The sequence below is a fragment of the Aythya ferina genome, assembly GCF_964211825.1.
Source record: "Aythya ferina genome assembly, chromosome: 21".
Taxonomy (NCBI): domain Eukaryota; kingdom Metazoa; phylum Chordata; class Aves; order Anseriformes; family Anatidae; genus Aythya; species Aythya ferina.
The window spans coordinates 6,388,284-6,414,099 of NC_140319.1; the positions used below are offsets into that span (position 1 = coordinate 6,388,284).

The 25,816-nt window shown below is 43.5% G+C and overlaps 1 protein-coding gene and 1 long non-coding RNA gene across 10 annotated transcripts in view; both read right to left on the bottom strand.

Annotated features, from left to right (window-relative positions):
- The window catches only part of CAMTA1 (calmodulin binding transcription activator 1), a 329,904-nt gene that overhangs the window by 28,435 nt on the left and 275,653 nt on the right, over positions 1 to 25,816 (bottom strand). For 7 of the 9 annotated variants that reach the window (XM_084495064.1, XM_084495063.1, XM_084495060.1 and 4 more), the window contains 4 exons: positions 23,642 to 23,782; positions 19,544 to 21,399; positions 17,385 to 17,511; positions 16,275 to 16,409 (listed from right to left, as the gene is read on the bottom strand). In XM_084495064.1, the coding sequence (XP_084351190.1) occupies positions 16,275 to 16,409; positions 17,385 to 17,511; positions 19,544 to 21,399; positions 23,642 to 23,782 (2,259 nt within the window). Of the gene's footprint in view, positions 1 to 9,202; positions 9,875 to 16,274; positions 16,410 to 17,384; positions 17,512 to 19,543; positions 21,400 to 23,641; positions 23,783 to 25,816 lie in introns of those variants that run through there. The other 2 variants (XM_084495066.1, XM_084495067.1) reach the window with 2 other exon arrangements.
- On the bottom strand, positions 1,638 to 9,196 carry LOC311422227. Its single transcript, XR_014685236.1, has 2 exons — positions 2,808 to 9,196; positions 1,638 to 2,748 (listed from the first exon to the last, which is right to left on the bottom strand). It is a non-coding gene; the product is annotated as an uncharacterized lncRNA (long non-coding RNA).

Sequence of the window (25,816 nt, forward strand, 5' to 3'; positions counted from 1 at the left end):
ATTCAACAGATACTGTTGTGTTTAAGTCCAGTCAGTGCAACTCGAGTGGCTGCAAACCCAGAGGGCTCCTTCTGTCTAATGACCCATAGGGGAGATACTTCACATGGCTCGTGCGAGCGCACCTGCTGGGTAGGACAATCTTGTGGATAGGAAGTATTTCAGGAATGTTTTTTATCATGCTAACAGCATATATAACAAATTTCTGGGAAAAAATAACTCCCGCCCTGTTTGATTTCATGTACCCGTGGACATGATGAGGTGGTTCAGAGCAGTGAAACCCAGAACAAAGCCTACTAATAGTAATGGAAATCCGTGCATGAAAATTAACAAGCTCTGATCAGGTTTTAAAAGAGAAACTCTTTTCCAATTGGCCTTGTCACACACGGAGTCCTTAGCAGCATACTGCAGGAGTAATTGCTCCTCAAAAGTTTGTTAATAGCTTCCAATAGTACTGTAGTGCAAGTGTGTTGGCTGTGTTTCAAAGCTATCATAAAGTTAACTGAAGTCCACACCAGCACAACTCTCACATGCTAGATCTACTTTTAGCCTCTGTTTGAACCAAGAGTCAGGCATCAATTAACCTGAAGGAATTAAATGAAGCAAGGTTTTTCCTTACCTAGCCCCTTACCTAGCCATTTGTCTGTGAGATGACGGCTCCACGTCACCTGCTGACTTTCCAGCCATTAGTCAAAACAAACAAATAGATAAATAAAACATCCAGCATACTACATCCTGCAAGGCACAACTCTTACTAGAGAATAACAGAAATATTAATCTCTTTGCTGTACTGCACCAGAGATCACATTGCAAACCATTAAGGCGCATCTCAGAAACTGGCTTAAACCCATCCCTCATTCCCTAACAGGATGTTGTGGCTTGGCAGCAGACACAAACTCAGCTCTCCTCTGGCCAGCTCCAACAAATTGTAACTCAGCATCTTTGAGGCTCTGCTTGAGCAGGGGGCTCGGACCAGATGTCCTCCAGAGGTCCCGTCCAACCTCAACCACTCTGTGATTCTGTGATCCCACCCCGGTTGCTCAAGAGCCAGGAACACAGCAGTATGGCTGGCACCCCACTTCTAACCTCATTTTAGAGGTGAGCTCACTGTGGTCTTCCCTTACCTAGCTGAAAACATTATTATTTAATATTAGTGCCTTATTAATAATTTACTCGTTCTGTTAATTGCAAAGCCTCTGGGAAGATGGCTGGCAGCTCTCTAAGGAAATATTCATAATGCAGATGCAGTCTTAAGGCCTTGCCTCTGAACTGCGGCTGGCACACAGCAGCAAGCAAGTCGTGTTTTCTCACAAGCCTTTGTTCTGGCAGTGCTGCAGTGTGCTGCAGTGCAGTCCACATCCCTGTCTCCTCCTTCCCCATTGCCATGCAGAACACGTATGCTGCAGAGACTGACAGTGACCTGGCATTGCCGCGCCATCGCCTCTCACCACAGGCCTGTGTCAAACAGAGCCGCGGTAACTCAAGCACCAGGGAAAGCAGCCGTGTCTGCCACTGAGGTTAACAGAGCGGTATTGAATGTACAAAACATACATTCAATTGTACACAGCTAACTGAGTTGCCAGCACTTGTATTTTATTAGAGTTAAGAGGAGCAACAAACCCCAGCTATCACATGTGGGCTTCCAACCTCATACTACTCCAGCGAGATACAAAAGTAAACTCTGCAGATTCTTTTTTTTTTTTTTTAAGCTCCAAACATTGTGGAACAGAACTGGGGGACCCCATGCTAGTCTCCATTTTCCAGGCTCTTCTATAAGGATGGAGCCCTGCGGTCTCTAATGACTGAAGCCTCAATTTTTCCTGACACAGCAACTGATAGCAGTGAACGCTTCCTGGCACTTTTTGTCAGAGGACTGAATTTACTGAAGGGATGTCTGTCACTGCCACTGCTCTCAGACAGGAACACTGAAACAAAGAAAGAAGGGAACTTTTCTCAGGAGACAGAATTTGAAACTGAACATCCCCACGTAGTCCTTTTTGGACACCTGGACAATGCTCCCAGGAGGTGTTTAGGACAGGACTACCTGATTTTAGGTGGCAAAGGGCATCTATTTGACTTAACAGGAATCTGAAGGAGAAATAGAATAAATTAATTCAAGTCTTAAACCTGTAACCTTCAGTAACGCACCAAGACAGCTGTGTTTTTAACATGGTTGTAACTGCTCTGTCTAAAGGCAGATCAGAAATATGCTGCTGTTAATAAAATAGCAAGTGGAATTAAAGATTCCGGAGCTCCGACACAGACTGAAGGAAGCCCTGTCCCAGTATGGCAGGAACTGTTACTATTTACTCAGCAGCAGCACTGTAGGATTAGAAAGCTCCAGGAAGCAAACATGGAAGTAGGATGGTAATGCACAGGAAGTGTCTCTAATCTGTCTCTAAGCTGCCCATTTTCCAGGTTATTTAATGTGCTACCTAAGCAATTAGATCAAAGTCAAAACCGATGGCAATTTCAGAATTCTTCTCCTACAGAATTTCCATACACTAAACCATTGCCTTCAAAAATGACTGTCACATGAAGTGCACATGCTGTTCTGGTCTTGTGGGGACTAAAAAAAAAAGTCAGGGCGGGAGAGAACAGTAAAAGGGAAGACGGCAACGAGCTATGCTGCAAGAGTTGGTACGTTCTTAACTTAACCAAGACACCTAAGCACAGGATAACAGCCAAAGGGAAGGGCACCTCCACCTGAAGTTTCCTCTGGACTCAACAATGAGATGAAAGTTTCCTCTTCTTCCACGTGGAAGTCTGGACATACCTCAGACTCGAGGCACTTGGACCACAGTCAGCACACTGCTAAGAATCCAACAGGTGCCTCCTCTGGACCACAGAGAGAACACCACACCTCACTGTTTCTGTGGAAGACTCTCAAGTCACTCAGCATTGTAAATAGCACATTGCCCTCCTCATTTGAAACAGGCTACGGAACCTGCTTGCTTCCAGTTATGGCTCCCAAAAGTAAACCACATACAAACATCAGCTCCCACACGCTTCTTTCTTGGTGCATTCTTGCAGCATCTCTCAGGATCCTTTTAAAAACAAACAGTTTACAGGTGGATGAACTTCCAGACTTTTTTTCTTCTTCTTCTTCAGAAAAAAGCTGCACTAGTCCTATCATTTCGAAATTCAGTTACAATGAATAAAGATGATCGCGTACCTTGACAACTCAGATTTTGCTGGGGCCTAATTTAAAGGGTAAGTCTTTGCGTGACCTCTTAAGATTCACTATTCTCTAAGTCCCAGGTTTGTCAGCTTGAATCAAAACATTATTGCTTCTGTAGCCTCAGTAACAGGGCTTGGTCAGCTTGACCTGAGAACGTTGAATATGCAAGTACAATTTATGTTACAGAAACTGGCATGAAAATACCATCTTCTGTTTATATAGTCCTGGGTTTAAATGGCTCAAACAACATCAGCTTTATGTAACCCTTGAGTCTTATGCAATACCTTTAAAACTGATATATCTGTATGCATGTTAACAGTCTATACAGGAAGATGACTGCTACAGCTAGGTAATACAAAGAAATTGAACAGAAAGAAAACCTCTCACATTTTGAGAAGCAGTTTTTTTCTTTTTTTTTTTTTTTCCCTCCTGGAAACTCTGTTCAGAACATAACTGGGGTCTGAAACACGATCCTGTAGCTCAACAAAAGAAAGATGCCACAACACATTGTTTAAGCAAAATGCAGTGCTTGGACTCGAAAGAGGCACTGCTCAAGAAAACATGACAAAACCTGACCCAGTCCCGCTGACTCTCTGACCGTGATTTTCCTATAAAAAATGTAATTGCCAAAAAAGCATTATCAACAAAACCCAAGCAACAAAATCAGGATAAAAATGAAGTACAAATGAAAAGGTAAAAAAAAAAAAAAAAAAAAAAAGCAGTAATTTGCTTTACCTTTATCAATAACTGCTTTACCTTGCAATAATTAAGAGGTGGGTTATAAGAGCTACAGGGCTGAACATTACAACTATTGCTCTGACATCCAAGACCATTTATCTCTTATTATTTCTTATTTTGCTAGTCAAAGTCTTTATTGTTTTGCCCACTTCAGGGGGCTGCATAGAACCACCTATTTAGAATGCAATGACGTTATATGACCACACTTTATACGTTCTTATCTTTTATATTAAACAGAAGATCTCATGACAAGTATCTACCTCACACTGCACTGAAGACAAATGCTCAATAGCCTATAAATCAAGTTGTCAAAATAAGCTTCTCTCATGCTATAACAGTCAGGAAATCTAAACTGCCCCAGCCCAGCAGATTTCTTGCACTGGAAGCACCCTAACTTTTTCCAAATGCAGCAAAGATGAGAGTGAACACAGACATGTCCACCTATTTAAGGGTTTATCCAAGGACTCTGCTTTTGAATATCACATTTCAGAATCTTTTCTAAGTAAAAAATGAGTTTGTCACATTACATATGAACTGAAGAGATGTTATAACATTTAAGGAGTAACAAACAGTTGACATATTTACCAATGCTCTGCCCTCCAACAGGTGATGCTCAAAAAAATCCAAAGAACTCCTAATGCTGTCTCCAGGCTTTCCTGCTGGTAACACCTGTGTTGCTCAAGGTCTCCCTTGTCACATGTACTCTGACCTCTTCGAACACTCTTTAAAACCTGGGCAGTATATAAAGTACTGAAAAACCTTTTGCCAATGTAGCATAATTTGAAGACTAAACTTCATGGACCTTGTAGGTTTCTAAAGCCCTTCTTCAAGGCTGCCTCTAATAAAACTGATGAAAATGATTGCATTTATGTAACTGAGACACCTCGTAACTTACAGAAAACATTTTGAACTTTACATGTTTTCTGGAAATTATTATTCTTCAAATTTATCCATAAAATGTTAACATCAAGATTACTTCTCACTATTATTCCTTAACATAACTGGAGGAGTTGGTCACTTTAGCCACTAAGGGCCTATTTTGTGAACAGAATGAGCCCAAGCAAGGTAACACAGACAAGTCTCAGAGCTTTTCCAACAGAAGTTGCCTGGATCTGATGGGAGCTCTGAAACTTTTGGGATATGAAGGATCCCAAAAGTTGATGCAGTATGCACTGACTCGTTTTTGTTTCAGCCCTCTCATTTCACAACTCCTGTGAAACTGCAAGCTCCTAAAACTACTCCTGGATCAAAGATTAATTTAGTGTATCTGTTCTATCAAGCCACAAAGCCATTTTCACTTCTGGCATCCTCAGTCCTTCATAGTATAGTGAGAAGCGACCCCATGAACTCAAAAACAAGCTTGGGAAATACAGCAAAGTCTTCACAGTGATGTTTTCTGGCAGGGTCTGGCCCTCCTCAGACAACCAGTTGCTTCAGTGTCACATCAGGGCTGGGCTGCTCCACAGTGCCAGCAGCCTGACCGGAGCCTGGCTTGTCCAGCTGGGAGGGACGGAAGGAGCTACTTGGCCAGATTTTGATGTGTACTGTGAAACTGGTTTGAATCTAGAAAAAAATAAATCTCCTCATTTCCCTAAAATAGACATCATTTGTAACCAGAACAAGCTTCTTAATTTGTACTCAGAGGGAGCCTACTACTGATAGCAAGTTACGCACACAGTATTTCTATAGATGCAAAATTAATCTGGTAAAGTCTTTTAAGGATGACTGATTACTCACATCAGTCAGCATTTTACAGAGCTACGGAGTGTATACTTCCACAGTTAAGACCAAAGAACCTGGATATAGTTTCATGTTACAGTCTCTTTTGGCAGGATTGTTTTAAGCTGGCATTTCTTCAGTCCAGATCACTTCACTGATGAACTTAAAGCAGACCTGGAAAAACAGCTCTGAGCCACTACAGCAGATGCAGTAAATGGAAAGTGCAATGAGCAGAGGAGTTAATCCGGTTTAACTCCCTGAGAGAGGTGCCCGGGAGTCGTGCCTCTGGTTTTCTCCCATAGCATCCTCCAACAGAACAGAACTTCCTCAGTACAAACCTAAATAGATGTTGGCCATTCATGCCACACAAGTTTTTTTTTTTACCTGAGATTGCAAAAGTACCTGCTTTGTAAAACTTCCAGTGCCTGCTCAGATTGGGACAGCCCCTGACTACATGTACTCTATGTTAAAGGGCAACAGTTTCAAACATTTTCCAAGTTGTTTTTCTTTTTTTTTTTCCCCCCATGTGAATAGGTCACAGGGTTGCTACTGAGAATGGGCTTGACCATGTATGAACTGGGAGAACTTCCCTGCAGGTCTACCAAAACACTCCCTATTGCCCTTGTCATTCAGCTGTGTTGTCCCATCAGTAGGTGTCAAGACACTCAAGACACAGTCCTCACCCTAAATGGTACAGAAAAAACACAAAGTAAATTTGGGGTAAACACCTGTGATGCAGAAAATACTTAAAAATGAAACACTTCACCCAGCCCGTGATAGCATAAACCTCCACACAGTCCTCCCCATCTTCTAACCCAATGACTTGTTTCAAAGACACTATTATCCAAAGACACTGAAAGATTTCACACCCGGGTTCTCTCTTTTTGAGCTACACAAGGTGGCAAGAAACAACAGCATCTTGTTTGGTGTGCACCAGCTCAAACCATTGCCTTTGGCTCGAAAAGATTACCAGGGTTGCTCTTCTAATCTCTGCATGCTGCTTTACTGGGCAAGTGAAGAACCCAAACAATCACTTTCTTGATTTTGCTGCTCTAGAATCAACAAGCAAGAAATTTCATCTGTACCACTCACAACATGGGAGCAAAGCCAAAACTATCACATAGGAAATTCTGCTTTTCACTGGCAAAACAAACAGCAAACCTTAGCGGTGAGTATGTCTCACACAAACACTTAGAGGCCTTTTTATTTTTCCCCCATTCTACACAAACTAAATGTTTGATGATATTTGAGTAACAATATTTGAGTCTAAGGACCAAATGAAGAAGGTGCATGATCTTTCCTGCTTATTCTACCAGAGCACTCTCTGCCCAAGTTACAGTCATTTCCCCACAGTCTTCTAACCACTAAATTAACGGTGTTTTGTTAGATCTGGATATGCATGTTCTGAAGCACCACATTTAAATGCTCAGGAGGGAAGAATCCACTCCAAGAGCACTGGCTTCCCAGCACATGCAGTTTCTTTAACAGCAGTTTCTGCGTTACAACATCTTTGGTATGAACACACACAGACTGAATTTAACAAGTGCAGTAGCTGAGCACTGTAAGAAAGCTTGCAGCACAACGACATTTTTCTATTTTCCACAGCAAGGCAGATGCACCATATTCTTTCAACCAGTGCAAGCTGTGGGTGGTGACTGAAGCAGCCTAAGGGCACTTTATTACTCTGAGTGCCAGTGATCTTCTGTTTTACAAATCATTTGTCATTTGCATATACAACTTGCTCAGCTCTTCTATACAGCAAAAACGCTGAACGTATCGCCATGTCAATTTGATTTGGTTTATTACTGAGGAGCCACCACTGCAGAAACAGATTTTTCTGAAATTAAACTTCCGTGGCACCCTTGATACATCTTACGAAAAGGTCTGTACAACAACACAAGATTACAGGACGTGGTCTCTACCACCAATAAAAGCCCTTAAGTTTTTACTGAATATTCTAAGACATACGCATCTCTCTGCTTCCAGGCAGTGAGAAATGCCACAGATACTGAGGCATGAGACGAGGAAAACACTGTCATTCCACTGAGCCTAAGTGACAGCTAAAATAGGTCTATGCTTTCACATAATAAATAAGTAGTACCAGGCATGAGCTCCTGCTATAATCAAAATAATAGCATAAATCTTGCTATAAAGCAATAATCAAGACCTGCACATACAGCCATTGCCATTGATTTTAAGCCGTTAACCCACTTTAGCAGTGTTAAGATTTCTCATCAGTAACACTTTTTTCACAATTTTTCTGGTACTGTTCATCCCACACCATCTGGGACCACGTTGTTCCTCTCCACTATCCAATGTTACCTCAAAAGACTGTACTTCCCCCCACTTTTCTTTACCATGCCATTACTACAGAAGAGGAGAAAGGAGGTGGAATGAGCTGACTTTTTCCTCAAGTGGCTATCTCTATACTTAACCTTTATAAAGTACTACTTTCTTTTTTTTCTTCCAGACTTCTCCTCCCCTGACCTAAGGGATGGGGAGATTTTTCACACTGTCCAGGAAAAGCAAACCAGGGAAGGTTTTAGACATGCCAGGTAGACTTGAGATATCACTTTTCTTGCTATTCAGTAATTTGTATAAAAACAGTTGGCTGCCTAAGGTCACTTTGTATATCTCTGGTCAGAAACTTGCTGTGCTTTCCTACAGGTGCCAGCACTACAAAAGATGTGCTTTTTGATGCATGCAAAGAGCAACAGCTTAGGACTTTGTGCACTGCTCATGAAGACTTTCTCCTCCAAGTAAAAACATGCTAAAGGAGCTGTTAGCAGGAGAAGAGGACCTCATGGGGCACTGTCTGTGCTGCTACTGTACTGGAAGTATGGTAAAAACTTGGACACGAGTTTTCTCTCTCATATAAATTGCAAATTCAAGAGACAAAATATTCACCCAGAAGTCTGCAGAACAACGAACAGAATGATATGAAATGGCTTCTATTTGCTGCAAAGTTAGATAAACATGAACTACTGGAAGATACAAACTCTGAAACATTAGAATAGATCAGCAAAAAGAGACTTAAGATCTCCTTCAACGGAAGCTTTCAAAAAGTCATTTATTCCATCTCTGAACTGGGAGTGGCCTACCTGGACTTAATTCCCCCTCCTAATCCTACTCTTTTTGATGAAGCGCCCTGCAAAACAAGTCTTGCAATAACCTGGCACAGCGCGGGCGTGTGCTTTCAGTATCCTTAAATTCCTGGGGAGGGTTTGGGCTATTTACTTCACCGTACCCACTCAGATAGGAAACTGTGAGCTGGAGGTGTTACAATGTTCTTCTGCACGTGTGATGCTACAGTTAAAACCCTATTACAATTTTCAGCCTGTGCTGTAACATCACCCTGGAAGGGTCAGGGACCACCACAGGAGGGGAAGTCAGGGCAAACACAACCACAACTCGCCACTGTGGACACAGGGGAGGGAGAGGAAGGCTCAGCAAGCTTCAGAAGGCATGCACTCACGTCCTAAGTACAGCAGTGAAAGCCATCACATGAGCACGCAGACTTAACCCCAAACAAACACCGTACGATGTACCCCACCCGGTAATACTCACTGAAAACAATGCTTTGTCATGTCCGCGCATCCACCTGCAAAAGGCGGAGGGTACCGGACCCCTCCGGTACGGCTAGGGGGAACAAACCGGCAGCACACCGAGCGTCAGAGGACTGACCTGAGAGGCTACAAAGGCAGCGGAGGCTCCAGCCAGCACCCGGCGGACACGGCAGGCTGTCCCCGGGCCGCGCTCGGGCTCTTTCGCATGCTCGCAGCCAGCGGCAGCGCCGCCGGGACTCGGCCGTGCCCTGTCCGCACCCCCGCCGGGTCTAGCGCTCAGCGGCGACTTTCCACAACGAGAGGAGACGGCGCCGGGAGCCGGGGCGTGCCTGCCCGGCGGCACGGGGCATGGCACCGCGCGGAGCCGGCCCAGCATCGGCACCGAGCGCGCAGACGGAGGCGGGCGGCGCCTGGCGGCCGAGGAGCTCTCGCGTCTCGTCCGCGCGCGGGCGAACGCCCCCCGAGCCCCGCCGACACCGCCGGGCTCGGTGCGGGGGCCCGGGGGCTCCGACAGACGGCGGAGCCTCGGCGCTCGGTCGCCGGCGCCCGCCCTCAGCCCTCAGCCCACGCCGGGGCCGCCCGGCGCCGCCATAGCGGGATACGAGCCCCGGCCGCCGGCTACGGGCCCGCGCCGCGCTCGGCGGCGGCGGCGGCCCGGGGCTGCGGCGGGAGGCGGCTGCGGCCGCCGCCTTCCATTGTCTGTGGCGGCGCGGCCCGGCCCGGCACGGCCCCGCCCGCGCGGTGACGTCACCGCCGCCACAGCCCCGCGGGGCCCGGCGGGCTCCGGGCTGCGCCTCTGCGGCGGGCGCGGCCGCCTCAGGCAGGGAGAGGCCGGGAGACGGAGACAGACAGACTGACAGACACACCGAGAGTCCAGATGGAGAGAGGAGCGATAAACAGAGTGCTACTGCTCGTGGACACCTGCTTGTCTTCCACTGATAGATTCTTGTGGCTCTGAAACTCCATTTCTAAGGAAAATATACCCATACCCATACGTTTGGAACCCATACCAAATGTGTCGTTCCTACAAGCTTACGCAAATCTCAAAACTTCTACGTACTCTAGAAACACACATCAGGTGCTGGTACACAAACATCATCCTTTGTGGATTTTGACTTTGAGCATCTACGATCATTCACACCTAGCACTGCATGACAGAATTCACATACCCCTCAGGCTGAAATGTCACAGGTAGCACGGCACTGTGCACTGTCACTGTGCACTGTCACGGGTAACTTCAATGCACGTGGCCTGTCCTATCCCAGCTACTTCCTGCATGCAGCACCTGGAGTTTAGGGGCCACAGGTATGGCCGTGTCACCCTAGCACCAGCAAGCCACCAAACTTTTTCCTACATCTTCCACCTGGGAATGGCAGTCAAACCTTAAACTGAGAATGCAGAACTAGCTAAAAGGTTGGAAGGCTGCCTATTGTGCTCTTTTGTGTCAGTACCAGCTAGATTCAGTACCAGTCACACCCTCATCCATCCTATACACACCTGAACCTCACATGACCCCTACCCAAATTTTTTAATTCTCTTTGAGCTCCCTATGGCAGCACTTATTCCTCCACAGCCTCTTTTCTGCAGGTGCATAGATGTAACACCAAGGAGCACTCCCTGGAATGCCTGATCACATCCCATGCTAAGGAAACATGATCTATACAGACACTTTTAGAAAGGAGCAAAGGCTTCAGTGGAAGGCAAACACACATGCTTTCCACTGAAAATCTGTACTAAAAAGCCTGTTTAATTTGCTATTTATCTGTCAGTAGATCTCTTTCCTTCAGTTCAGAAGGGGTCTTGTTTGCTTTTCATTTTTCTTGAGAGAACTTCTTTACAGAGAGTGAATGAAAAGTGAGGTCAAATGCCTACAGAATTACATGATGGCCTTTGAGCTGACAGCAGCATCTGAAAACTGCCTGTTTTATAGAGAAAAAAAAAAAAAAAAAGAAAAAAAAAGAAGAGGCTGCCAAGTTTATCAAAGGAGACAAAGGCAATAAGGGAGTGCATCCCTTATGAGAAGAAAAAAGGCTTTCTTTAAAAGGAAAGCCCCCTAATGAGCTAGAAAAAAAATGCAAGAACATTAGCAGCTAGTGTGCACTGCCCATTAGTAAAAGATCTAATTTATCCATGGGTTAAAATAAGAAAAAAAATAAGAATAAAAAAGGAGTGGTTATGTATAGTTCAGAAAAAGGAGACACTATCCTTTTTAGTGCAGCATACACTGAAAAAGGAAGAAGTCCTTCAGAGGATGGCCACTCAACATGTTGCCCCTCAGAACTCCTTCTCTGCACATTCCCTCACTTGGCTTGATAAAGACCTAGGAAACAGAGGTATAGAAGACCATGGTCTCACATTTAGCAGGCATTTGCAATGCTATTCCCTGATCCCAATGAACAATACTTGCTCTGTGCTCCAAATGGTGGGATTTATCCTCACCCTAAGGTCACTTCTTCCAAGAGTAGCAACCACTTTAAATCAAGAAATAATTTAATGACACACTTTCCTCTGGGAAGCACAATAGTCATGATTTCACTTAAAATGTGTTTCTGTTCATCATCTCTCTCCCAGATTCTGGGCTCTACAGGCACTGGTTCAGCGCTCCCTCCATAATCATAAGAATTACTTGCCTTTAAAAAATCTTAAACCAGATGTTGCTGTAAGCACTTATGAGAAGGAAGTGCTATATATCATACCACTCCTGCTCTCTACCAGTGCAGTAGCCTAGTGGAAGCAGATCCTGCCAAAACACTGCACAAATGCAGGGATCTCATGCCACTACTCTGCGACAGGAGGAGCACCAATGTGACCCAGGCGAGCTGCATCTGCTCAGCATGCACAAAAGTTCATGCTCACAGTTTCCTGCTGGTCATGGGGGAACTCTTTCTGGCACGCTCAGGTTCAGATGCTTCTTTGCTAACCCATCTTTGTCGAAACCTGCAAAATTCTACAAAGGTGTGATTCCAAGTGTGCCTAGTATCTTACCAGTCATACCCAACAGCAGCAATTTTATGTATATATATATTTATTGGCTTTATTTACAGCATATGGTTTGATGATCAAGATACCATGTTTTTATGTCTGGAGCTGTGCTACAGCCTGTTTAGCACAGCCTATTACTATAACGGCATATAACTATACCAGTCCAATAACTGGGTAGTAAATTCTCAACAAGAGCTTGCAGAGAAATTGAAGCCACTATGCTCTGAGACTTGCTTCCTGAAGAAAAGAAGTGAAGCTAGTCTGGAGAACAAGTCTTACGAGGAGCAGCTGAGGGAGCTGGGCTTGTTCAGCCTGGAGAAAAGGAGGCTCAGGGGCGACCTTATTGCTCTCTGTAGGTACCTTAAAGGAAGCTGTAGCGAGGTGGGGGTTGGTCTGTTCTCCCATGTGCCTGGCAACAGGACGAGTGGGAATGGGCTGAAGTTGCACCAGGGGAAGTTTAGGTTGGATATTAGGAAAAACTTCTTTACCAAAGGGGTTGTTAGGCATTGGAATGGGCTGCCCAGGGAAGTGGTGGAGTCACCATCCCTGGAGGTCTTTAAAAGACATTTAGGTGTTGAACTTAGTGATATGGTTTAGTGGAGGACTTGCTAGTGTTAGGTCAGAGGTTGGACTCAATGATCTTGAGGTCTCTTCCAACCTAGACAATTCTGTGATTCTGTAAAGGTTTTCAGTTATCTGCAGAACTGAACAAAGAAAGAAGACTTATTTTTGTCTCAGTATAACTGGAAATATACAGCTGCAATAGAGGATGTCTTTATCTTTATTTTAAAGAGATCCATAGATGACTACTGTTTATGCAAACTTATGTAAGATAGAAACTGCTTATCCTTTTACTACACCATTTCTGGGGTATGGTAGACTTTGTTAATCCTGCCCCTCTCTTGCACAGGTCATATAGTTGAAATCATTATTAGTGTTTTAACAGTTTAGTGTAAAGGAACTCACAGTGTTCCTTCGGGTTAATTAAAAAAGAATATTAAAATTCTAGTCAATATTTTGGGACTACAAATAGTCCTTGAAATCCTTCCCTCAAGACTACGTAACAGGCAGTAGGACAAGGATTTGAAGCAGTGCAATTAAAGTGGATGAAGAAGACAGGGATTTGTGGATTTATTCTGTTGATAGAATCAATTCATATCAGCTTATACCTTGGCTAGCTAAACTAACATCTGTTCTCTCAGAATAAACAGAAAGATGTTGCTGGTTCATTAGAAGAACATAATTTGCTGCCTTTAGAGCACTGTGCATCACGGCAGAGGCTTCTGATAAGTCATGGTTAATAAAATTATTCAGTCTTTTTCCCTAAAGAGCCTCTGCATTGCAGCGGTCCTTTTACTTTTTTTTTCTCCCGTTAGCAAAGCCCTAGTTTGTTCACTGCTGCAGTCCCCCTCCCTTCCACCATTACCACATCGTAACAGTCTCTAATTGAAAGCTTGCCCGCTAACCAGCAGCTCCCAGACAACGTGCAAGAGCAACAGAGACAGCGCTCAGCCCCCACGGCCACCTTCTGCAGCTCCTACAAATTCACCAGCACTGAGGGAGCTGTCAAACAACGATTTTTAAACGTATCTCTCCAGTGCAGCATGCAAAGGGGATTGCTAACAGCTGAGTATCAATCTCCATCACATCAATATCTGCTGTACTTCACATGCAACTTGCAGCTTCAATAGCAGACGAAAAATACCTGCAGACCTTATCAACACTGCAGTCAAACTCAGTTTTGATGCTGAACATAACATTATGTGCACCTCTACAACCAAGTCACAAACCTCTCTTTAACCTTACAATAATCACAGTCACCTGTCTCCATTCCACTTGTGTTTAGAAACATCAGAAGTAGTGCTGCCCTGACTTTCTTGAAATGTCTTATTGTAAGTGGCATGAGAAACAATGCATCTAATAGTCAGAAAACAGAGAGAAGCTAAACCTATGTTTTCTGTGACATTACACGGAGGGAGAGAATCACAGCACGATGCATCAGTTTGCTGCTAGTGTTAACGGATAGCCCTTAAACAGCTGAAGATACAGGTACTGTACCACTAAAATCATGCCTGATGCTACTCTGAAGAAAATTCCATTTTCTGTTCCTCGCCCGCATTATCCCCAAATGTATCAGCTCAGACTCTGCACGCACACACATACTGCTCTGTCAGAATTCAGCAAGAAATGGCTCCTCCTCATCTGCCCTGATGCTCACATTTTTTAACAGATGAACTACATACACGCTAATCAGCAGCGTCAGAGTGCTCAGATGTGATCCATGTGACTACTCCCTGGGCTCACAGCTACTAATAGTACGGAGAAAGCCTCTAATGAATATTTTAATGAAGAAAGCTTTTTTCTGTCAGGGCTTCCCAGACAGATCAAGGGAGCCCATCAAAAACCTTTCAAACACCACCTGCCTACACTGATGGAAGCTCAAAACCATTCAATATTTCTGTTGAAGTGAATCAGTTCTACATATTTGCCAAGTCTGTCAAAGTATATATAATAATAACACAGTAACGCAAGCTTCAAATCTTTGTAAAGATAGCATTATTTTAAAGTTATTAAACTGCTAACAAAAGTAATATCCATGTAGTAGGTTTCCCAAAGCATGCATTATATTACAGTTACCATGTTTGCAGCTCACAGACAAAATAGGACGAGGTTAATTTACTGAGGAACAAACTGAATCAATATTTTAGCTCATTATTGCTCATCTTCAGTATTGTCCTATGCAAACAACAACTCCTGTGATTTCTTGTGTGTAACACTAATACTGGTTTCTCAGCAATGATACCTCAGAAGACTAGGGACCTGACCTTACTGTATTTGTCTCCTTACTTAGCAGAAAAAACAAACACTTAACAAATGGGTCACCTAGCAAGAGTGTTAGGATTTTGCTAAGGTTGCCTATAATGCAGTGCTGTAAGAGCTGACATTATCTGGTGAAGAAAGATGAAAGCAGCATTGCTGGTCCTTTTCAACCTATCACATTGTTAACACAAATTATCTCTTTCTCTAGATCTTCATGGTCTGAATTGGAAGCTACATCTCTCTAGGAACCACACTCAGGAAGGGAACTGAACTTGCTGTCCATCTTGTTAAATAAATGAGACCAGCCAGCAGATCTGTTGCTTCCTTGGGGACCTTGCTAGCTGGTTTCCTCCAAAAGCTTTTATAAGTAGCCCTGGCAGTCACAGGTAACTGAGGCAATTCAATTCCTCCAGCCTGGTGTTCCAGGCTTCTATGTTCTTCTATTCTCCCTCTTCTCATCTTGCTCCTCTATAAAATGCATTTTGGGGGTATATCCCAACTTAAGACTTTCAAGAACAGAGTTATCATATAAACCCAAAGCCTGTGTTCCCATTCCTCCGTGCTGACGTTGAGGTAAGAGGCAATGTTCTGATCAGTCATGATTTTTTTCTGCCAACTGCCTTGTTCAGAGCTAATGCTATTGGGGTGTCTGTCCCATCCCTGCAAGGCATAAGGGATGCAGCTGTGAGTCTTGCCCATCTAGAAAGGTTGATTGTGGCTGGTAGGTGCCAGAAAATCCCCTGGCTTGCCATCAGCATAGACTGTCCTGGCATTGAGACTCTCAGGTGTCTGACAGAACCTATATATACCCCCTTTGAGTACTTCTAGGTAATGAGGTGGGATGTGGAAATCATAGCAGTGGCTGACTTTAAAGTACCCTTGTTCTTTATATTGCCTCACCACCTTCCTACTTTCTGCTTGTTTTTGCATTTTTTTCTAGACAAGTTTAAGTTTCAGAGTTCTCAGGGAAGACAAATGCAGGGTACATATTCATTTCCTGACAGGAAATATGACTGGGGAAACATTCAGCTTGCTATTCACAGAAAACATCTCTTTGTCTCCTTCCCATCAAATGCATCCGCATTTGTTCACATTAAAAGAACTAAAAAATTTCAGAAAGAGGGCTTTGATTAATGGAGCATTGAGCAACAGACGTTCCCCACAGCACAAGCCCGTCCCTCTGCATCTCTCCCCCACACCAGTGGCAGCTCCTTTCATTCACAGCCTTACCATTTGGCAAGCTTAGTTAAAGAATATCGTGTGCTTCTTACCATCCAAGGACAGCCAGTCATGCTGGGAGGAAGGCAGGGTTGGCAGAGCTCTGGCTTTGTATTCAAACACCACAGAATTGGAGATGATCTGATTGTTGAAGGCAACTTGCAAAGTCACGAGCCCAGTGTCATGAGCTGAAAGGAAAGAACAAGTGGTAAGACAGAGACCTCCCTGCAGAAATGCACAGGACAGCGTTATCCTGTTGATGGTCTTCTCACTGGCAGGCTGAAAGCAGATGCAATGAGTAGAGAGAGGGGCATTTGACAATATTTTTGTGACTAGACAACTAAGGAGACCAAATTGACAATCTGTATTTTAAAACATGCAGGTTGTAAGCTTAAGAGGCGTGCAGTAGGTTGTTTTGGCAGAAGGTAGAATCACATGTTCTTAAAGATTAACCAACTTCACTGCATTTCTTACAGCAAGCTGGGGCATAACAACATAGCTCAGTTATTCTGCATAAAGTCACATACTGAGGGCCAGTACTACTGAAAATTTCTGCAGGGTCACTGCAGGTGTTCTCATCCCACAAGCACCAAAGAGAAAGAGCAGAATATATGCAAATTAAGAGGCAGTAGAGCAGTGGGTGCATCTCTGAATAACAGTTACTATTTGATCTGCTATTTCAGAATTAAATAAATGTTTAGAAAGTATTTTAAAAATAATTCAAAGCTTCTAAATAACGTTATACTCTATATCAAGATCCTAAATTGAGGTGCTCACGCTATACATAGTTTGAAGAAAAAGGGAAAGCTCCTCAATGTTTATACACTACCTTTCCATGAGTTTAGTCAAGACGTTTAGCACTTTGAGCCTCAGATAAAGGCTAGCTACTCCTACCGGCTTTCACTCAGCACCCCCTTGAAGTCAGCATGTGTCTGCTAACTCTTTTCAAAATGGAAGAGATCTGCTTCCAAAGTGCAGATGAAGCAATTGAAAATGCAGCCAAAAGTAGATGGATTGATTTGAAGTGAGACAAAGCAAGTGAAAAAAACAGCAACAGCTCACTGCATATTCCCCCACAAAAAAAAAAAAACAGATATATAAGACACTATTAGGATAAGAACATCCTCTGAAACTGCCAGCTCTGAGAGAGAGTCATTCCTTACCTGGGCAGTAGCAGCGCAGCACTCCTGGCTGAATTAAAGATGCAGGCACTGAGATCTGATCAAACAGACAGCTGTAATTATTGCTGGCTTCTTGCCACGGACCAGTGATTAGAACTTTCACTCCTCCCTACAAGGAAGAGGGGGGTTGGAAAAGTATTACCAAAAAAGCCATATCCAGGGAGGACCATGCACTGAAACAGATGAAGAGTAAACTGTGTTGTGAGGGCTAACAAAAGTGCCAAGCTAACACAGATCCTTGGCACCAGCCACCTCCAGTGTCCTTGGCAGAGCAAGCAAGTCACAAGCCAGCTGCTCTCTGTTCACATTATTCACTGCCACGGCTTGGCCTTTGCAGGGAAGTGATGATACTGTGTGGTGCTGCAGTGGTTTTACTCAGCTGGTCAGCTGAACTCCACCACAATTGCTCTCTCACTCCCCCTCCTCAAAGGGAAAGGGGGAGAATATGTGATGAAAAGGACTCAAGAGTTGAGATAAGGACCAGGAAATCACTCAACAATTATCCTCGTGGGCAAAACACTCAGCATAGGGAAAATAATGAAATTTATTACCTATTACTAACAATCCATATCAGTGAGAAACTTAAAACAAACTAAAATCACCTTCCCCTCTTCCATCCTCCTCCACCTCCTCCCCCTAAGCTGTGCGTAAGAACGGGGAATGGGGGCTGTGGTCAGCCCCTGATGCTTCGTCTCCACTGCTCCTTCACAGTCCCTCTCTGCCCCTGCTCCCCACGGGGTCCCTCCCACAGGATGCCGTCCGTCCTGAACTGATTCTGCATGGGCTGCCCTCAGGCTACATCTCCTCAACAACTGCTCCCACACGGCTCGGTCCCACAGGGTCACAATGTCCCAGCACTCGCATGGGGGCACTCCAGCACATTTCACAGGAAGCTCTCCTCAGGCATATGGGAACACGAGGAGACCATGAAGCAGCGACGGCAAGACGTGCCTAACTTAGGAAAAATATCACTTTGTATGCTTGCAATATCCACCACACATAATTCAGTGTAGTAACACTAGTAAGATGCTTATTTAACTGTAATTCAAGCAGCCAGAGCAGATACAGGAGTGCAAAACCAAGTCCAAAACCAAGAGTGACACTCAGAACAAAGCAGGTGTGTTTGGGAAATTTCACCATTGCCTTGGTAAGTACTTCCCTTGACCAGACTTACAGTCCCATTCTGATTTTAAACAAGGCAAAACTACCACATCCAGGGCACAGACACAGCTACTGCTGTGGGAGAACACTAACAGACATGTACCAGGTGAAAACTGTAAAGCAAAATTACTGTACTGAAGAAACCAAGCAAGGCTGTATCCCAAGAATCCCATAGATCTGTGGTAGAATTTGTTCTGAAGAGGACAATACTGTTTCCACGGCTTTTCTGACTCTTTCACAAGTCCACAACATAAACTTGCTCATGGGTTGCTGAGAAACATAAAGCACATGATGCCTAATATTTTTACGATGTAACTGCAGCAGTGAGGAGATTAAAATGCTAGAAAATAAAAATGTAAATAGGGCCAGAAGGACATTATCAGATTGTAATTTTGAGAGTTTCTCTACTAAGACCAGAGGTGGGGGCTTACTGTAAGGTGAGATACCTGTTGCCAAGATGAAACAAAATCATACAAATTGTAAATCTCCTTCCTCTAGCATTCCTTCACATCAGCAAAGTCTGCTGCTGACATTTTTAATTTGTAGTGCATGTGTTTCACTTTGGATAGTTTATAGGATGGAGGTAAATGCTAAACTCATTATGACACTGCAGGTCAGGAGTTAATTCTGCTAAGAGCATTACAGCCAGCTTCAATGATCAGCTCCAGTTTGCAAATTATGTTGCTCTAACATAGCTTGATAGCATTATGAGACCATCATATGGGAAATACTTTGCTTATCAATGAAACAAAACATTTCTGTTCAGATGCTTCTAAGTGAAGAAAGGGCCCTGTCAGGGAGATGAAGTGCTTAATTAAAAGTACACTGAGACATGCAAAGGGCCTCAGATCCTCCTTCTACTAAGAGAAATATTTTAAAAGCCCTGTCAAAGCTTTAACAAAGCAGTTCTTGGGGGCTGTTACTAACAAAGCGAGTAAAGACAAGGCAATAAATGTTCATAAGTAAAAGCCCTAACTTACCTCAGGATAAGACCACTCTGGTGAATAATCTGTCACCATGAACAAGCGCCCACTCTGCTGTAGCAAACCCAAGGTGCCTTGTGCTGCAGCTGCCGAGACCACCTCAGCCACATGCATGTATGCCATTGTGCTGGCTCCATTCTCTGTGCTGCTGAGTTGCATGTTGGCTTGTTGAGGGCTGCAGCAAGGAATGCACATTTCAGCCTGGCTGTAGGTTGTTCTGTTACTGTCTTCAGGCTGAGATAGTCCGGCACTGTCACCTGACACCAGCTGGTGTCCATAGAGAGCATTGCTCCCACCTTCTACAGATATGAAATCATTAATTAGATCAGAAAACTGGTTGCTGAAGGAGATGTCAAAGTGGTCCAAGTTAAGCTCCATGTTGGAGGAGTTATTTAAGCTGGGATGGGCCACAGGATAGAGTCCTTGGACCATGTTTCCTTGGAGAATAGGGAGATTGTTCCCATTCCTGATACCCCCATTGGCCTCAGGCTGCAAGTAGTGTTCTGTGCTGCAGGCTTGAAGATCCCCTGATTTAAGTAGATTTTCATTCCCTTCTGCCTGCTGGGAGGTCTCCATGGGAACTTCAGCTTCTGCAGTCATAGCCTGGAAGTTTGCTTGGAACTGCATGAGCTGGAGAGAAGAGGTGGACTCTATTCTGGTTTCCACTGTGCCATTACAGTTGGAAGTGGTTTGGGATGAGGACTCTGTTTTCACACTGGGGATTCCTAACGTGCTCACAAATGAACCACTTGTGTCATTCAAGTTGTTGTGGGTGTTTTGCTCAAGGGGAAGAGGTTTGCTGGCATCCTGCAGAAAGAAGCTGGGGGAAGGGGTCTGATGAACGTGAGGGCTCTGGACTGTCTGATTGAAGCTCGAAGAATAGTCCTTGTTGGAGTCAATGGCACTGAAGTCCATCTGCTCCAAGGTGGTACTTGGGCTCAGACCTCCTCCAGATGGAAGCAAACCTGAACCAGTGGTGAGGGTGAGAGTGTTAGATGCAGAAGTGGAGGAAAATGCTTCTTTGGACATCTGTTGTTCAAAAGATGTGTCCTCAGTTTTTATTTCTTTCGTGAGGGTCGTATTGAAGTTGAAGCTACGTTCTGTTGTGGGTGACTGCCTTATGTTGGTACTGATGCTGTCACCTTTCATACCTCCTCCACCATAAGTCTGCCCTTGCTTGGGATTATTAAGAAAACAGTCTGGGTCAAAATTCATGGTGGTTTCTGGAATTTTTCTATTTCCTTCTAAAGTTGTAGAGAGCACAAGTTCCTCGGAGACAGTGCTGGGTAGCATCGACAAGCCCTCTGAACTGCCTGTTGTTGGAAAAGCAAATTTGTGTCCATCTGAACTCACGGCAAGTACCAGCCCTTGTGCAGCTGCATCTGAGGACAGAAGGTGTTGATTTGGGCCAGAGGTGGGTGACATGGTATACACAGCTTCACTGGTGACTTCTGACATAAATACTGTGGCACTTTGTGACAGGCTTCCCATAACTGATGCTACAGCCATACTGGACACACCAGTGACTGCTGGGCTATCTGCCATATCTGGGTCGCTATTTAATCCACTGCTGATGGACACAGGAGAATTCTGGGTCGTGTCAGGGACTTCCACCTGGTTGGTGGAAGAAACCTCAGTACTATTTTGATGGAGCAACACTGGTTTCGCCACTTTGCCATTCCTCTTCTCTCGGCTGGAGGCCTTGCCATGACTGTGCTCGTTCTTGCCTTCAGAGACATCGTTATTTTGTACCTCTGAATGAGCGCTGTACCCACCTGTCCTTGGTTCGACCTTTGGTGATATGATGCGATGTTTGGCACTGTTACACTTGTGATGCACACTGCTTCCTGCCCCTGTGCCAGAAAACAACATTTGTCATTCAGTAAGTAAAAAATTAAAAAAGATGCTAGGTGTGTATCTTATGGCTGTAGCAAAGGAAAGACATAGGTGCGCGTGAGAGAGAAAGTGAGCACACATGCTAGAGAGGAAGAGACACCTTGAGAGTAAAACTGATTTCTTGCTAGTGTCAGATTTAGAGCACATTTCCATCTAATGCATAGATGAGTGTGCAAGACAGCAACCTCAAAACACGCCCATGAGCACCTATCCCCCCACCTCCTCCCTGCCCTAACCAGATGACACATGAAAGGAATCAGCATCTGTGACAAGTTTCAGACCTATTTAAACATGTGCCTGATCTCAGTGCAAAGTCTGCAAAGCACGGACTGCTGCTGTCAGCTGTGGCAGAAGAAGCCCTGTTCCATTTGCATCACAGACAAGACCTCTACCCCCTGTGACACAGGCACTCCGCTCCTCACACTGGCTGATGTCAGATGGTTTGACAACCACTCATGTGGGTTGGACGCTGACTGGTAATCTGGAGGTGACAGACGCTATATTGCGCTCCTGTCCCTGACATCACCCTACTGCCTAGATTGCAACCCTTGTTCTCTTGTCATCATTGTGTCCATTACAGATGCCAATCAAATTATTAAAGAAAAAGTACATTAGCCAGCACAAAGAATGCTTTCCCTCCCATAAGGATGGTGATGTGCTTCTCTTCTAAGTTGTCTGTATGCTGACAAATAAACATTTAGTACTTTGAGAGGTCACACAGAGCATGGTTAGTGTCAGAGAGGCTGAAGAACGCTTAAGTAAAGGTCACCAGAAGACAACTCTCTGTGGGAGTTCAGCCACTGCCTTTATGAGTCTGGCAGAAGATGAACATCACCTGAGTTTCTAGGAGATTGGAAATCAGCTATGGAAAGTAAACAATTCTCTCTGCATAGGCATTCTAACCACAAACTGGTGCAAGGACTGCATTTGTTGTTTAAAGAAGAGCCCAGAAATTTTTGATGTATGTTTCTTTAATTGATTCATTCTTCCTAGAATGAGGTAAGAACATTATTTATTGTACTATACAATGACTAATGAGGAAAAGAAACCTCCTCCTTGTAGCTAATGGCTACAGTTATAAATGCCATCTTCTGGGTAACACGAAGTGTTTGCATAGCCACTGTAATTTGCCAAATCTTCTGTTCCTTGCCCTTGAAGGGGAACTTCTCTGTTACGTGTTCAAGATTTGAATCAGGTCATTTAAAGTAGTCCAGGACAGTGCTTTTGAGACTAGATGCAGTATTAAATCTCTCTATTCTCCTAGGTATAGAAATGAACAGGACAAGGAAAAGCCTTTCACACTGCAGTCTTTGTGTATGACTGTAAGGAATTGGGAATGCATGTGTCAATGTGCCGGCTGTTACAAAACAAAGTGATATTGTTATGTTAAAAAACATGCAGCAGACTTAGCACAAGACAAAACATCAAAGGGAAGCATAAAAGAATTCATGTTCAGATCTGCAAGCCTGGATCAAATACTGAGCCTTAAGGCTTGCATTTTAATCCAAACCCAGGTATTTCAGAGGTCATCATTCTTACTTAAAATCTTGATTGTATAACGCAACTGCCCAAAAATGAAGAAGAAAATAAACCCTTTGAAGCATAGACAGCTTTCCTTTACAAAGTTCTCTGACGACTAATTAATACTAATTAATATATGATATATATTACTTGACCAAAGTAATTGGAAGGGGTGGTTATAAAGTAGATGAGATGAAAAATGACTCATTTAGCTTCCCACTTGATGCATAAAGATCTCATACTAAGGATGTTGTTTCTTGATCTCTTCTCACTCAAAACAAAACCATCTTATTTAACAGGAAAGAAATCTGCGTCTTCATGGTAACTAAGTAAAACCTGTCTTTTTCTAGTGATACCTTGCAATTAACCACCTGAGCCCATTTTCTCCAACAAAGCAAGCTGCAGGGCAAGGATTTCAGAGGGTGAGATTGGCAGAACATCAAATTTTGAGGCTCTGGTAACAAAAGTTGAACATGTAGAAGAGAAAAGCTTTCTGAGTAGGTCACATATGGAGGGCATTTATTAGAACTTGCACATTACCAAGTGTTTGCATTCTTTACAGAAATTCCAGTTGCATGATTACTCCATGGTACAGTATTTTTAGCATTCTAGTACTACAAACCCTACTCCAAGTCTGGATTAAGATGAAAGCATTTTGTACCCTCTCAGTGTACTCACCCAAGGTACCAGTGCAAAGACAGTTGTGTGTCCGAGGCTGTGGTTTGGTCTGGTGACTGTCGAGGATCTGCTGCACAAGCTGTTCCACTGAGAACCCTGAACTGCTGTTTCCATTGCTGCATGTCCACTTAATGCCATGAACTGTGAAGAGAACAGCAAGACTTCTCATCAAAAACTTTCCAGAAAACATCAAAAATCAACCTTTATTATTATCTGTTTATTATCTGTTATTATGTGTAAGTTTTAGTTTATACACGCTTCTTGCTTCAGTTCCTCCACTCACATTTATTTTATTATTCTAGGTACATTAGTGTGTCACATACGATGTTATGCTTAGTAAGAAATGTTCAAATAGCAATTTTGCAACAATACATTGAAAGTGCTATTAAAATGCACTAAAGCGTCTGGAATATTTTCTGCTATATGAAGTTACTGATCTGTAATTACTACTGAGAAACTTTGTACTAAGCTATTTCTGGTTACTTCAGAAATGTTTTGCTCTAGAGGTGAGCTCAGATACACGTTGCCATGCGCAGAAAGTGTATTTTACAGCAGTATGGTGGAGTTTGCTCCCTACCGTTAATAAATCCAGTGATGAGCACTGTATTATAGCGGACAAGTCTGGTAAGTGAATCATCTCATGGTTTGTGTATTCATGATGGTTCTCGTTAAGTCAGAATCCAGCTATGAGCTGGAAGCTAAGAAGTCACGGACAGCCTTATGGCTGGATGCTTATACCTACCACGTATATGATTTTCAGGTCCTTCCAGCATAACAAAGTTCCATCGTGGATCTATTGCAAAAAACAGCCGGAAGCCAAAGCTTTGGATTCTCTTTAACATGTCTGTAGCATTTACAAATTAGGTCTCCGAACACTGGGTTTTCTTGGGAACACCCTATTCTCTACTTCGTCTTTTTCATGGTCTTTACATTGTCACATCTGGAAGCTACGGCTATTTTGGGGATGCATTTCTTACTGATCTTACTGATCTTCCTGGCTGCATGTTCTTGGCAGTTTGAGGCAGCAATGTAGTTTCAAGTTAATGAAATCCGCATTGAGATGGTGCGCTTAGGAAAGGTCCTTCTCTAGCCTTGCTCTGGCTGATTCAGAAAGACTCCAGCTTCTGTTCATGTGGCATGACTATTTTTATTTTTTTTTTTAGTGCTTATACTCCCTCTCTGTATGTTGTGAAGGTTACAAAATAAAAAAAAAACAAAAACAGTGAAGGGTGATAGACTGAAAAATAAGAATGTCTGGATGCTTAATGCAAATTATTCACTATCTTAGCACATTCAACATGCAGATTTTCTCCCTCCCCCTTTTAAAGAAAAACTCCTGTGAGTAGGTGAGTTGTTAGTAACAAATATCAAATACTATCAAGACAGCTTTTAACATGTCATGCTTGGCTTCCTAACACATAAATGAATCACCAGAAAAGGAGATCTCTAGAGGGAAGAAAGTGCATTATGAAAAGAAGATTAACAAAAAGTAGACGTATACACTCCTCCTGTTTCTTAGTGGCTCAAAAAGTGAAACTGCTGTAGAAGTATGCTGGATTAAATATAGTCCTAATGTAAGGACATGAAGGAAAAAAAAAGATTAAAACTTAAAGTAAATTCTGGGAAGTATTTTAATTCTAATTTCTCTTCAGATTGCTTAGGAAATTTCTTTACTTATAACTTTCCTTATAATTTAGATGAAAGCTGTGAAGCACTCCAACACTTTCCTTTCTACCATGAATTGGTCTAAAAGCTGCTGCATTATAGCAGCAAAATATTCCTTGCCATGCATCCTCTGCACAGTGCCTGTAGAACGAAGGCAGCGGAACCAGGGAAAATTACTGGTATTTCACTGGGTATTTAAAGAAGAGAAGTGAGGCTGGAGGAGGGTCCACAATTCACGTTGCTAATGCTGCTCCTAGCAGAACTACCTCCAACCTTGCTCTGTGAGAACTGGCTCACACCTTCCTTTGATTTCTTCCCTTCTGAAGAGAATCAAAATAACCTCCCTGTATTGATTCAGTGGCTCCCCGTTCATTAACACTGTCAGGACCTTCTTAACCATCATTAGCAAAGGATTAAAAAGTTATCTAGATTACCAGCAAGAAGTCAGCTCAAAAGCCAAAGAAAGCTTACAGGTAGAAAAATATGATCGCCCAGGTTTCTTATGGTATC